Here is a 14,795-nt window from a genome sequence, read left to right as displayed (position 1 = left end):
TGTAAGAAGAATTGCACACCATGAACAAGTGTGAGTGATTCCTGGAATGCAAGAAGGCTTCAGCCCAGGAAAATGCATGAGTGTAATACACTACACTAACAGTGTGAGGAGAAAAAACAGGAGCATCTCAATTAACAGTGAGAAAGCAATTGAAGAAATTCACCACCATCTTCTGAATTTCATATAAACATGAGAAATTGAAAGGGTAATACTCACACAATTTTTTTTAATGTAACTCTAGCACAACTGGCTAATAGAAATTTTTAGAAGTATCACACCATTATATATTGCACTATAGCACAGTATCACTTCCTTCTGTTCCTCTTGCTGTGTGTCAGGTCTTTTAGAGCCTCATCGGAGAAAGGACAAAATTTGGTAGGGATGCTCATTGCAAAGAAAAATATATTTGTTTTATGATACCGAGTTAAACATTCATTGCTCAAGGAACACCAACCATTATGACAGTCATGCAGAGCTGTGTTTCTCCATGTGGTGATTGATTCATAAATTTAGTCCCATCATGAAACTTTAGGTCAATAGGATCTACCATTCTGACATTGGATCCCTGAGGGATCTCCTGAGAGCTGTCCCCTGAGACCTAGAGTGCAGAGCCACACAGTAGGACAATCAAGGGGGCCGACGTGAGAACCGAAGTGACAGCAGATGGTGCGATGTGACGTGGGAGAGCCCTGGGATCAGGTGGGTCCTGGCTGAGGGGCGCTGTGGGAGGGTCATCAGGTGTTAAGGGCCTGGCAGGGGAGGAAGGTGCTTATGTATGATGACCTCCTGTCGGGACAGCTCCAGGAGAGTCCCCATTTCAAATACATTCCCAAACCTGTCACATCTTGCCTCCCAAGTGTATTCAGTCAGCAATACAAGCACGTCTTCTCAGCCAAGTGCTGGGCTAGAGACCTGTAATATACTCAAAACCAAGGCGTAGACTCTGCTTCCAGGTGGCTGAGCGTTCGTTATAATACAATCCAGGGAAAGCTGTTGTAGGTAGAGGACCAGGGCATTAAAATCATAACCTGTCCCTCTCCCACAGTTCCTATAATCACTGTTCTTTCTTCTGACACTTCAGGATACACGGGATTGTAGCAAAGCTCCCCAGGGGAAAGCAGATTCAGTGCTCTGGGGATAGAGGTCGATGAGGATCCACCTTGGCTGTGCTGAGCAGGAGAACTTCCCTGGTGAGTGACTCCCACTGAGACCTACTGCCCCGCTTCAACTGTCTCCTAGGGATTCAGGGACAACCCCAGTGTCCTGTGAGCAGACCGCTTTCTACCCAAGTCTACATCACACACACACAAGGCAACATGAATTACAATATCTCTTCTACATTGCACTGATTGTCAAAGTCTTTTATTTAAGTAGATATTTACAAATGGAGGCGGTTGGAGGGAGAGAGGAAGGGACAGAGGTGGACACAGATGGGGGCTGGACACAGAATTATATACATGTTTATGTGTCACAAGGGACAACGTCCACTCAGTGCTTCACCTTATATTTGTGACTTATAGTGTATTTATATTAGCTTCCAAATGAGATTGAAGAAGAAAAGCAAATCACTATAGCTTAAAGAAATCCTCAGTTTACAAAATATTCTGATGAAGGCTCAATTGGAAAGGACCGTATTTGAATGGAGCAGAGTGTTTGTCATAAGCAGTTACACACCTCCCTCTGGTGGCCGTATGAGGAATGGCATGCATGCTGCTGGCTCCATGGATGTCAAACAGGCAACATTCGCACACACACACATCAGTCTCACTGCTAGAACAAAACAAATTCTCTAAGATCAAAGGTTTGGGGTTGCCTTCTATTTGAAGTCCTTCCCTTCATCTTGAGGTGACCGGGCACTTCCCAAGGGCAGGGTCTCAGGGAGTGCTGATGGAGGCCCTGAGCTGGGCCCTGGGTCCACAGCAGACAAGGGAGAGGAGGTCGCTGCCTCGCGGGACCTGCAAGGAGAGGGTGGGAACGTGCTGGGGTCACTTGTCCACGTCCCCGCCCTGTGTGTCTGGTGCAGAGAAGTGAGTCTACCTGAACAAAGACATGTAGGGCACTTTGATGTTTATATTAACGATAAAACACAGACACAACAGGCCGCAAGGAATATGTTATCACCTATAAGAATAATCAGGAATTGTGAATTCACAGACACATCAGGAACAGTGGGTGTCCCGGCCCTGAAGGGGAGGGGAGGCAGCAGAGCCTGACTGAGACTTACCGCGTGTCCCTCTGCTCTGGCTCTGGTGCTGTCGCAGGCAGGAGAGCTGGAGCTGGCGCTCCATCCAGAGGGGTTTCCCCAGCGGGTTCTGGAGCTGGTGCTGTAGCTCCAGGAAGGGAAACTCTCATCAATAGGACTGCTTTCCCACGTGTCTCCCAAAGCCAGGGGAGCCCTCACTGCCAATCAATAAACTCCCAGTCCATGATTCCACCCCCAGGAAGTCTTCCCAGACTGCAGTCCAGGGGATGAGTGTTCTGAGCCTCCTCATTGCTCCTGAGCCAGTTCCAGCCTTGGGAGACTCTAATCTGTGTGGTTCAGTGCCTTCCCCGCCCCACTCACCCCATCACCCACCCAGCATCTTCCTCACCATCACCCTCTGTGTCCGGAAGCTCCAGGTGCTCCAGCTCTGACAGGAGAAAGTGGACCCAGTGCTTCAGGTCAGAGCCAGGCATGCTCAGCTCTATGTAGGCGAGCACGGTCTTCAGGCAGGGAAATTCTGGAGGCTGGTGGAAATCCTCTGGGTACTGGTGCAACCAGGTGCCCAGGATGGAGGTCATGGCCCTGGGGGTAGTGAGGGGGACAGCAGAGTCAGTGACCAGGCCTTGTCCAGCACACTGGGCTCCCAGAGCAGCCCTGCAGGGACCTGGGCCCCTTTGCCTTTGGCTCCTCTCCATCCAGAGGCTGGCTCTGCTCCACATCCCATGTCACCTGGCCGTCTGGGCAGAGGCGGGCCTGGACACAGAGGAGGGGCTGCTACAAGCCTTCTGAAGGGACAGCCCTTTGTCAGCAGTATGGGCACCTCTCTACCTCTTCAGGGACACATGTCACTCTGCTCTGTCCCTCTCCCTGCCCCTCCCCACTGGATGGTACCTTTGTGAGGACAGGAAGGCTGTCTGCTCTGGTCACTGCCCTCTTGGGAACACGGGAGCTGCTCTATGAGTGTCTGACCCAGGAGGGAACAGACAGGCTGTGTCTGCCGCCCAGGCTTCCCCCGGGCCTCCTCACTCCTCAGACATTAGCTCCTGCACCTGCCTGCTGCCTAACCCTCCAGGGACCTTGCCTTGGTCTCCTCCTGCCCCTGCCACTCAGCTTCCACAGGGTGGGCTCAGCTGTCCCCTGAGGCTCACTGGGTCCCCTGAGCGCCAGCTGAGTCCCCACCATTGAGGATCCACTAGATGATGGTGAGCAGGATGCTGTCCACCCTTTGCGTTCTGGGTCCCAGAAAAGGGTGGGGGCAGGGCTGGGATGAAGAGGGGATGGCTGTGGGTTCTTTTAGGGGCTGACTCAGTCCTCTGACCTCCCAGATGCCCCTCACAGCACCACAGCCCCATCCGCAGCTCTCTGGGTCTCCTTTCCTCTTTGCCAGGAGAAGCCCTAAGACTTCTGCTCTCAAGCCAGAATCAGAGGATGTGTGGGATTCAGGGTTCCGCCCACTCCTGCCCATCCACACAGCCCACAGCTTCCCACAGTATTTGGGGGAAGGAGTCCCTCCCGCTTCAATCAAAGAAACTCACTGTTTCAGCTGGTGCAGGGGTCCATCGTCCTCATCGCTAGAAGGGAGGATGCATCCGTATCTAGAGGAGACCAGGAAGGCGTCACATGGACTGTCCTGAGGACACTACCTGGATGTGCTGTCTAGTGTGACAGTGTGATCCCAGGAGAATGGAAGCCGTGGAGGGCAGGGCTGTTGTCTGCTCGATGCATTAAATGATGGTTATTCCTAGAAAAGCCCCTGTCCCTCGGGGCCCTTCCTATATATTTGAGGAATGAATGAGCCCAACCAATCCCATAGCACACATCTGAGTGGACCTGGGACCCCCCCCCCCAGGGATCCCTGCTCTCACTCTCCCAGGACAGGGACAGCTAATGGCATCACCGATCCCCTATGACATGGGAAAACAGTTCCACCTAAGGCCAAAGTCCCAGTGACACAGGAGGCAGGGGCTTCCTCATGGGCAGGAGGACAGTGACCACTTAGCACACCCACAGCCCCTCCAGCTGCCCTTTCCAGGGGCCAGGTCCCCAGAAAGCACTTTCCATTAAAGACCCCCTCTGTTCCTACCCTCCCAGGGCCCGATGCTCTCTTGACCCCAGTGTGCAGAGGGGCAAACAGGCTCAGAGAGGTTGAGTGCCAATCCCACATGTCACTGCTAGTAGATGGTGGAGTCACCAATGTCCCATGCGGACAGAGTGCTCACCTTTGGAACAGAAGGTCCAGCACCTGCTGGGCGGTGGCGAAAGATCTATAGCTGCCCAGGAATGTGCGCAAGTAGGAGGGGTGGCCGCTCAGCATGGCAGGCACCAGGTTTGCCACCAGCTTCTCCAGCCTGTGTCGCTGGAGGCTCCACACCCTGTGGGTCTCATCCCTGCTCCCTGATGGTCCAGCTCCCCACTGGGTTGGAAAGAGGAGAGACATGAGTCAGAGGCAGCACCGGGGACCCCCAGGCACTTGGGGCTGGAGATTAGACCGAATCCTCAAGCCTCAAAGTCTTGTGCCTGAGGTGGAACAGGGGAACCCTGAGCAGATTCAAGGTTCTCGGCATCACCAGTACCAGGGGCGAAGGGCGATGATGAAATGCATCAGTGTCTCGGATCCCTGTGTCAGCACTGCAGTGCCGGCCCCTTCCTGCATGCACTGCATCATCCCTGTGACTGCTGTCACAGCATCCCATTCTAGAGATGAGAACACAGAGGCTGATCCCGGGGTGGGAGGGCTCAGGATTGTTAGGCCAATGTGGACACGTAGGGAATCGAGACAAAACAGGACAATCCATAGAAAAATGCAGAAACACTCTTGACTTATATAAACTGAACTTCTGTCAAAGTCTCTTTCTGAAATTCTGACTCATATGTGGGCACTGACTTTGCATCTGGCCAAGGCAGGGCCTGGGCTGTGAGGGCAGGTGGGGGAGACGGGGATCAGATCCCTTTGCCAGCAGGTCTCTAAGATGGAGCCCAGGGGAGGAGCAGGGCAGCTGTGGGACCCAGGGCTTCCTGGGTATGGAGTCTCCTCGCTCGCACTCACCCTGAGCGCGTCCTGGGCTCTGCTGCTGTCGTGGGGCACCTGCGCCTCCTGCAGGGAGGTGGAGCGGGGATCTCCATGGACCAGGTCCTGTCCCATCCCCTGTGTGGAGTCCTGCAAACACAGTGCCCAGCGGCCAGGCAGGAACCTCAGAGCCCTGTCTGGTTGTCTTGACTAGTTCTCAGACCCATAAGACATCTCCTGTCCCAACACACACACACCACTCTGCACAGAGCTCCATCAGGGACAAAAAAACCTGTCAACCTGAGGGCCTTGGATTCCCACTGGCACAGACAAGATGCCCCTCAGGAGTCCTCTTTTCCCCTTATCAGCCCTGTCCTTGGGTGTGGCCATGACAGGACCACCAGGTTACCAAGTGTTCAACAACCTGTTCCCACCCAGAGGGGACACCTCCCCTCAGGTCCCCCTTCCCCGACATGGAGATGAGGGAAAGTGGGCCTGCACAAGGACAGCCTCGAGCGGAGGCTGGGCCAGGACTGGCCTGCTCCAGGCCACCCCGTGTTACCTTAGGTGCCCTCCTCCTAAAAGACCAGAGGCGTTGAGGTTGAAGATTCAACCAACGCCTAAAGGCACTGAACAACCTCTCAGTCCAGGGTTTCCTGGCAGAGAAGCCCCGGGAGTTTGTGAAACAGGAGCAGAACATGTTTCTTCTTTAACTGTCTCCAGCCAAGTGAGCTGGCTCTGGGGCTGTCACTAGAATGTGGGTACCTGGTAACCAGGTTCCATTTCTGTTGGGGTCTGTGGTCAAGGAAGTGACCTCACTTCCTGGGGTCCACTTCCTTGGACCCCCTCCTCAGACAGCACCTCCACACACAGCCCTCCGGGCTGCTGCCTGCGCACCCCCTTCCCCGCGCAGCCCCACTGCTCCCGCAGTTACAGCGCCCCGCCCGCCCCACAGCTCCCGGGGCGGCTCTGCCTGCGGCTGTGAGGAGCCGCCCCGGCTTCCAGACTCCACTCCTCATTCTTACCTGCTCTCCATCCTGGATTTACCCTGGTGTTTCTCTAGACGGGCTCCCTATCTGCACAGCGGGGCTGGTTCTAGCTCGTTCTTCTAGGGACGTCCTCAGGCGCATGTGGGATAAGACCTGACAAGTGTGGGAGTGATGTCACTGGTAGGGGATGCCTCCAACCCCATTTTTTTTTGTCTTATTACCACCCTAACATCAATTTCTCTCCTGATCCTGGCCCATAGTCCTTACTTAATGTCACTGTGCCCGTGTGTCTATATGTTTGTGTGTGTGTGTGCGTGTGCTCTTGCACACGTATAAGCCAGTGCTCACTCTCTGTGTCGCCTGCAGAAAACTGGCCCCGCGTGGGATGGTTGTGCAAGAGCTTCCTGAGGTCTGAGGGTTTCTAATTTCCAAAGCAAACCTGATGAGAGAGGTTCAAGCCTTGGCCAGCAGGTCAGAGCACTGTGACTCCAGGCCATGCAGGTGGCAGCGGCTGGAGCTGGGATCACAGACCCACACAGTCTGGTTCCACTGTCCACACTCAGAACCACAGTGCTGGGGGCAGGGAGGCTGTCCCCTTCCCGGGCACACAGCCTGGCAGGGTCATCTTCTCTGGCTGGACACACACTGATCCAGGGACAGATGGGCAATAGAAGGGTTGCTGTCACCAGAGAGATCTGACAGTCTCACCTGGTGCTGCCTCTATGTTCCTGTCCTCACATCCCTCCCCCCAAGTTCCAGCCCCAGTGTAACAGTCACCTTCCCCAGGAACAACAGGATTTGTTTGCGCTGGAGGAAGAGGATCCTCAGCCTCAGTGGGAATTCCTCGGTAATCAGTTCCTCCCAGTGATTTCATGAGGAACGTGTATCAGATTTGATCTAATCTCATAAGTGCCTAAGGTTCAGTTGGCCCCAAGCTGCCTTCTGGAACTCTCCTCCCACCCCTCCGCCATCCTTGCAGCATCTCCATCTCCCCACCTGCTCAAGCCGGAACCTGGGGCTCTGTCTGCTCCCTCTTTCCTCCTCACCCCACATGCAGTCAGCTCCTCCCCGTCCCTGGGCCCCAACTCCAAATGCATTCGTCACCTTTCTGCATCTCCCTCCCCCTCCTGTCCAGGCCACCACTGACACTGTCCTGGATTCATGCTCTTTGCTTCCCTTTCTCACTCTCTCTGACCCAAGGGAGGGATGTTTAAAAGACAGATCTGTTCTTGTCACTCTGCTAACACCCAGGAAATCTCTCAGAGGCACTTTGGGGAAAAGCCCCAGTCCTCAGCCAGACGTGAAGCCCCTCCTCCTGCCAGCAGCCCACCTGGCCTTGCTGCCCTCAGTCCAGCCACTCTGGCCTCTGTCTGTTCTTCCAAGGACCACCCCCTGCCCCACCTTCAAAAGCCCCAGGCTGGGAGCCCATTGAGCTCATTACCTGGATGACTTCTTCAGGTTTATCTCAAATGCTGCAAGTTGCTCTGCCCTGGCCCTCAGTTTCTCCCCCATGGCTTTTTCCATCATCCTGGGAGTCTTCTTTGCAGTGTCCTGGGCCCCAGGGTTTGCCTGGGGAAGTTGAAGGAGCCTGGGATCCTGGGAAACCTCCCGGTGCCTAGCCCTGTGACTCCTCCTGCCACTACCTTGCAGGTGACCCCAGAGGGCTCTGTCACCCCTTGTCAACCTGGTAGAAGAAGCCTTGCAGACCTTCAAAGCCCCTGCTCCTTGCTAGTTTTTCAAGGGGAATTCAAGAGGGAAAGCCAGAGCGGTGGGCGGGGCTTTCAGATGCTGACCCGCCCATCACAAGCCCCTCTCCTTTTTCAATTTCCTTGGTTGGTCTTTCAGGGCTCAGTGCTCAGAGTCACCTGGGGGCAAATCCTCACTTCTTTTGTTTTACTATGTGGCTGCTGCAAGTCACCTTGTTTTTTTTCTTCAACATGCCTGGGACTATCCCAGGCACTGGGAATACTGCGGGGAATGAAACCTACAAAGAGCCTGCCGGCTCGGAGCTTACAGCTCAGCGTGGGGAGAGTGACCATCAGTATGTTCACATCTCTGTTGGACCTGGACCCCTGCCCCCTCCCTCCAGCTGCTACCCCATCTCTCCTTCCCTTTAAAGATAACACTGTCAGAGGCTTGTCTAGACTCTGCTCCAACTGCTCTGATGGAATTATCTGTCTGTGAGAAGAGCATTCTGGGTGAAGAAAATAGCAAGTGCACAGGGGTGTTCAGGGGGTTCAAATAGTCCAGCTGCTGGGGTGGGTGGGAGGGCAGCAGGGGTTGTTGCCGAGTCCAGACTTTCTCTGCCCACCACACGACATTCCAGTAAATTGGGAGGTGAGTTGTTGGGGCAAGAAATAGTGACTTTATTCAGAAAGACTGCCAACCGAGGGGATGGTAGACTAATGTCTTGGAGAACCATCCTGCTCCAGTCAGAATATAGGCTCCTTTAATACAAAAAAATAGAGGAGGGAGTGTGGTTCATTGTTGCAAACTTCTTGCTGCAGGAATTCTTTGTTCTTGCAGCCATCCACGTGGGCCAGGTCATAGTGTCCCTGTAACCTTCCAACAAAACAAAGGCTATTCTCTATTTTGCAACTGGCCATCTCCCCCTAGGTGCAGAAGTGCTAACATCCTTAAGGGTCAGAGCCCGGAGAATAGGCTCTCCTGTGTGTTTCAGGCTAAAGGCAACACTGTTTCACAGAAGGTGCAGAGCCAGCAAGACTGAGTCTAGAAATCAGGGCGCAGTGGTTACAACTAAAGGAACAGATTCAACATAGAGTCAGATTCATTCTCCTCTATTACAGCTATTTGGGAGATGATTACACTCTTCTCTCAACTTTTTTGTTTTTTAAATCGTACTTTAAGAAAAAAGATTTTTTTAAAGTCTTCTTTTCTATAAGGCAGAGATGATTAGATGTATCTGTTTACTTATTTATTTTTAATGCAGGTACTGGGGATTGGACCCAAGATCTCGTGTTTGCTAGGCACCCACTCTACCCCTGAGCTATACCCTCCCCCCATTCTATTTTTAAGTATAACGTATTCCAAGGACTCTAACAGATATCTGTGCACCAATGTGCGTAGCAGCACTATTCACAAGAGACAAAATGTAGAACCCACCCAAGTGTCCATCAACAGCAGAACTGATAAATAAAATGTGGTATTTAAACACGATGGAATATTATTCAGCCATAAAAAGGAATGAAATGTTGATACATGCTACAACACGGTAGACTGTGAAAACATGCTTAGTGAAATAAGTCACACACAGAAAGTCAAATATTGTGTGATTTCATTTATATGAGGTGTGTACATAGAGGCCAGAGCTGACAGCAAAGATGAGGAGGCCAGACCCACCGCACCCCGCACCTCCAGCCTCAGCCATCTCTGATCCTGTCCATCCTTCAGTGAACTGGTCCACCAGTGACATTCCCCCCGTCACCATTTCCACTCAACTGCTGCCCTCAGAAGTGGCTGCATTTGGTGAATTTGGTTGACTTTTTTCCTTTCAACAGACCACTGCAAAGGGAAGTGGGGTCCTCTAGGATCCGTGGCCCTTCCCCATCTCCCTTCCTCTCTTCCTGCTCATCTTTCATTCTCTGCTGTGGGGCTTCTGTGACTTCGCTGCATCAGTACCATCCTTCCGATTTGTGTGGTGTCACCTTGAGCTTGCGAGTGATGTGAAGGGGGCTGCGTCATGGAAAACCTGCCTGAGAAGGGTTAAGAGCTGAAAAATCAGTGGGGATGGAGTGGGTGCTTGCTAGGGGCAGTTAAAAAACAGGAAGAAGATCTGAAGGAGTTTCAGGTCACAGGCAGAAGGGGAAATCCAGGGCAGAGAGAGAGAAGGTCACCTGTCCAAGGGGAAGATTGGTCCAGGGTCAGGGTCGCACGAACTTCAGTGCCTCCCTGCACCTCCTCCACAGCCTGGGGTCTTTAGAAGCAAACTGTGGCCCTGCCAGGCCCAGTCTGGAGCCCTGTCGCAGCCTCCTTTCCCCATCACCTGAGCAAGCCAGTGGCCACACCCATGGGGCTCCTCCCTGGGCAGGTTACAGAACTCAAAGGACAAAGCCAGGTCCCAGTGAATAGCCAGTCTGGCTGAAGCACAACCAGTGCCCTCTCTCCTGGACCTCCAGGCTCCTAGCAAGGAGGGGGCTGCAGGTGACAAAGGCAGAGCGTGAGCAGACGTTAGCTCGGTCTGCCCTTCCCGCTTCAGGTATTTCCAGCATCCTAGCTGGAGGTAGGGTCCAGGTCTCAGTGCTGGTCAGATGGTTACTGGGAGCTTCTGAGAAGGAGTTGCCCTTACCCACCACAGGAGTGAAGACTTCTGCTCATCCTTCAAACCCAGGCCTTATGCCTCCTCCTCAGGGAGGCCTTCCTGACCTGCCACCCATTCCACTCCCAGGGGACTCTGCAGCTCCGTCCCTTATTTGTATCAAGTACACCCAATAACTGCCTTACTCATGATTTTATATTTGTGTGTTTATGCCAGTCTCCCCAGCAGGCGTGTAGGCCCCAAGGTAAGGTCAGCCCCTCTGCCAGCACAAGGCTTGGCAGAGAGCAGGCTGTTCGGCAAGACCACCCGGACGGCAGCATCGTCCCAGCTCACTATGGTCCCTGGAACAGGAGGGAGGAGTTATTTCCAGGAAGAAGAGTTCTTTGGCTAAACAGACCTCAGGAGAGCTCTGCAAACAAAAGCTAAACAGATCTCTGCTGTGGGATGTCACAGGGCCGTTAGTCCACGGATGTGCACGGCGGTTCTCTGTCGGAGACGAGGTAGGCGGGGAGCCCAGGGTGACTCCTGGAAGAGTAATTACAGAAAGGATTTAGCCAACACTGCTCTCCAGCTGCTCAGAGGCTGACACAGACCTGCTGTGCCCACCCCCGCGCCCCACCACACACACGGCTCCCAGGGATGTTCCTATTGGGAAGAGGCACTTGTGCTGAACGGTCAGCACATTCAGAAGACAGGCCCTGGGCTTAGGAGGGTTCCCAAGGGGTGGCCACTCTGTTCTTTAGTTGCAGAGTCATCTGCCTTTCCTTTCACTGTGTCCAAGTCAAGCTCCTCCATCTTCAACTTCCCAGGACATGAACAGAAATTTCCAACATTTACATTTCTTGGTATCAAGCTGATCCTCCCCTCCTTTGGATTTATAAGTGTAGCCTATGATGGGGAAAGGGCAAGGAGAAAAGAGGACAGGTGGTGACAGTTCTGTTGCTTTTGAGCTAGGCAAATCATTTCAGGATGTTCAAATATGCAAGCATAACATACCCTGATGGGCAGCAATCAGTGCCTCACCTGGTGCCACAGCAAAGCTGCCTGGGACACTCAGCTGCATAACTGTCCCACACGGAGCGAGTTCTTTTTTCCTCCTGGGACCAAAAGATGCATTTTAAGCTCTTTAGACAAACATCTCTGCTGCTCCAGATTTCAGGTCAAAATCTTGGCACCTTGGTCCAATCACTCACTCACTCTGTCTGAGTCCTCATGGGGAAAGTGGGCTGATGATACCCACCTCCCAGGAGTATTGTGAGGATGAAAGGAGCAGGTAGGTGGAAAACAAGCTGGCATTGATGATGTTCAGCAGGTATTAGTTATATCTGGATTGTGGATGACTTACTGATGAGCTTTTCAGTTCAGCTGTACTAGATTCCAGTTGTGGTTTTAGCTGTGGTTGACCTCAGCCACAGTAAGTTTTGCTTTTAATAATTATTTGCTTGATCAAAAAAAAATACATCTTAAGAGAAAGAAAAACACTATATGACATCACTCATATGTGGAATCTAAAGAAAAAGGAAAAAAAGACACAAATGAACTTATCTACAAAACAGGAACAGACTCACAGGAATAGTAAACAAACTTATGGTTACCAGGTTGGAGGTGGGGGAGAGAAATGGGAAGGGATAAATTGGGAGTTCAAGATTTGCAAATACTATTATATATAAAATAGATAAACAACTAGGGGAGGGTATAACTCAAGTGGTAGAGTGCATGCTTAGCATTCACGAGGTCCTGGATTCAACCCCCAGCACCTCCCTCCAAAATAAATAAGTAAACCTAATTACCTACGTGCACACACACACACACACACTAAAAAAAAATTTATACTATAGAGCACAGGGAACTATATTCAATATCTTGTAGTAACCAATAATAAAAAAAATGAAAATAAACATATGTATGTATGTGTATGACTGAAATATTATGCTGTACACCAGAAACTGACACATTGTAACTGACTATACTTCAATAACAAAGTTATACATCTTTATGCATTAAACGTGGGAAGGCAGTAAAGTAGAAATAAGCCAATAAAAATCACAATCACTGTACCTGACCATATTGCAAACTCCCATGCCATTCTCCAACATCTCCATTGTAAAGGCTGCCCGACATACCATTTCATGGATCTGTTTCTATCCCGTTGTTGACTTCTTTGATTACTTCCGGCTGTTGACTGTTGCTAAGAATGTTGTAATAAATCTCCTTAAAAAGAAATCTTTGTGCACATGTACTGTTATTTCTTTTGGAGAGCTTCTTAGAAGCAGAATTTTTAAGACAAAGTACAAGTATAATTGTAAAGGGTCATTGGTATTGAGGTGGGAAGTCTTATAAAAAAGACCAGCAGGACCCCCCAGGCAGGGCCACTACTCTCCTGCCAGCACCATCTGGTTCCCTGGCCCAGCAGCTTTATCTCACATTTTGCCCCTGAAAGAGCTTACTTCTAGGAAAGTGGAACTTACCCCTAAAATTCTATTGGTTCCCTGAGCTAACTCCTGATTGGTTCATTTGTAGTGCTTTATTTGCATGGAGCTCATTCCTGATTGGTTATTTCTCTCACTCCTGATTGGTCCATTTCCCTCACTCCTGATTGGTCCATTTCTACAAAGCTTATTCCTAATTAGTCACCTTTGTTATGCCTTATTTGCATATGATGTTACAAAATGTTGCAAAGTCTAGACTGGTAGCCTATAAAAGCCTGTGTAAACCTACTGACGGGGTCCAGAGCTTGGAGTGTTAACTCCTCTGGGCCTGCTGGTGTAATAAACTTGAGTTCTCCAACTCTGAGTGCTGCTTGATCTCTTACTCGGATCCAGGTTGCTGTCACATCTGAGCTGTAACACCGAGCTGTAACACTGAGCTATAACACTGAGCTGTCACACACTTTTCTTCAACAGTATCAGGGGTTAATCAATTTCTCAGAGTGGTGGGAGTTTGGACCCTAGTATGTGACCGGCTGACTTGCATGCATGGCCTGCCTGCTGTCAACAGTTCCAATAACATGGCCAAACTTTTTAGAGCAACCCTTCTCAGGATTTGAACCAAGGTCTCTACCGTACACTTTCTCCCTCCAGCTTTTCTGCATCTCTAAGAGAACTGGTTGAGCTTTGCCTTTTGTTGTTTATTTGATTCAAATCCTAGGTTTATTAAATATGTTTTTAACCTTTGAAGTTTCCTCCACATGTCATATTCTGGCATTCTTCCCAGAAAGCAGGACCTCACACTCCCCCCGTGAAGAATCACTCCATCTACTTGACTTTGTAGCCAGTCCCCTAGCTGTCAGGAGCAGTGCTGCAGTGTTGCTGGCTGGACACAGGATGCAAAAGCCTAAAGCTGATTCTGCGTTCCTGTTCCTGTCACCCCCCACCTCCACTCTCCTCTAGTGCACCAGGGTAGCCCCATTCTGTTTTTGCACAGCCAAGGTTTCCTTTCCAGTCTCCACCTGGACCCAGGCAGGAGGTGTCTCTGCTCCCTGGTTTCACCCTGTAAAGATACATCCTTCCTGGGGAAGCAGAAGGTCCTCCATCTCTCCCCCTCATCCCATAGCTGCTCCCTGCTCTCTCAAGGCCAACTTCACTCCTTCTTCTCTGGAATACACCTCTTATCTATTTCCCTGAGCAGGGGAGCCTTATGCTGTAGCTAAAAGTCTAGCCAAGCCAAGAAAAAGGCTTGAGGGTAAATTTTATCCTCTTCTTCTTTTTGTTTGTAGTAAGGAGAGATTTTATTTGAAAGGATTATTGCAAGGGGGAAAGGGACTGCTGCCATAGGGAGCATGCATGTGTGTAAAGAGTTAGGCAAAAAGTGGTTTTCTATTATAGAGAGGAGTGACAGGGCTAGGAAATTTTTCACCCTGAGCCCAGTCAATTGTCAGGAGAGGCTGTATGCTGCCCCAGGCAGAGAATGGGCCACAGTTCACAGGCCTGGAGGAAGGAGAGAAGCTTAACCAAAGTTTGGTTAACATGCATTTTGTCCAATTGATCAGTGGGAGTGAAACAGTTCAGCTAATCATTTGTTAGGCAAAGAATGGAAATTTGTAGGGTTAGTGTCTAGCCTTGTCTTTGGTCAGCAACGGGGTATCCTTGAGTGTTACCTTCGTCATTTGGGTAAGGGTGTTTTATTGTTGTAAGCTGTTTTCCTAAATTGTCTCCTCTTCTGAGATCAGGAGTCCTGGGGCCCCTAGTCTGAATGGCGTAACAATACAGCCTAAACCCCTCCTCCGCTTACTCATGAGGAAACTGAGGCCCAGGGAGGGGTGGGGCATGTCCAAGGCCACCCAATGAGAAAGCGTCATAGCCCAGACTAGGACGAGGGTCT

At 51.1% G+C, this 14,795-nt stretch overlaps 1 protein-coding gene across 3 annotated transcripts; it reads right to left on the bottom strand.

The window, feature by feature from the left end:
* Window positions 1–1,346: 1,346 nt before the first annotated feature.
* LOC140699774 (ral guanine nucleotide dissociation stimulator-like) lies at window positions 1,347–7,786 on the bottom strand. Of its 3 annotated transcripts, XM_072972309.1 has the most exons (8): window positions 7,641–7,786; window positions 6,236–6,352; window positions 5,250–5,360; window positions 4,423–4,616; window positions 3,739–3,798; window positions 2,592–2,785; window positions 2,225–2,324; window positions 1,347–1,955 (listed from the first exon to the last, which is right to left on the bottom strand). In XM_072972309.1, the coding sequence occupies exons 3-8, from the start codon at window positions 5,343–5,345 to the stop codon at window positions 1,817–1,819; spliced, it is 783 nt and encodes a 260-aa protein (XP_072828410.1). In that variant the 5' UTR covers window positions 5,346–5,360; window positions 6,236–6,352; window positions 7,641–7,786; the 3' UTR covers window positions 1,347–1,816. The 3 variants fall into 3 exon arrangements, with proteins under 3 accessions (XP_072828410.1, XP_072828411.1, XP_072828412.1); XM_072972310.1 differs by lacking the exons at window positions 6,236–6,352; window positions 7,641–7,786 and adding an exon at window positions 5,773–5,901; XM_072972311.1 differs by lacking the exons at window positions 6,236–6,352; window positions 7,641–7,786 and having other exon boundaries at window positions 5,250–5,608.
* Between the last annotated feature and the right edge of the window lie 7,009 nt (window positions 7,787–14,795).

This window comes from Vicugna pacos, chromosome 11, assembly GCF_048564905.1.
Source record: "Vicugna pacos chromosome 11, VicPac4, whole genome shotgun sequence".
Classification (NCBI taxonomy): Eukaryota; Metazoa; Chordata; class Mammalia; order Artiodactyla; family Camelidae; genus Vicugna; species Vicugna pacos.
This window is presented reverse-complemented; position numbering and strand designations above follow the sequence as displayed.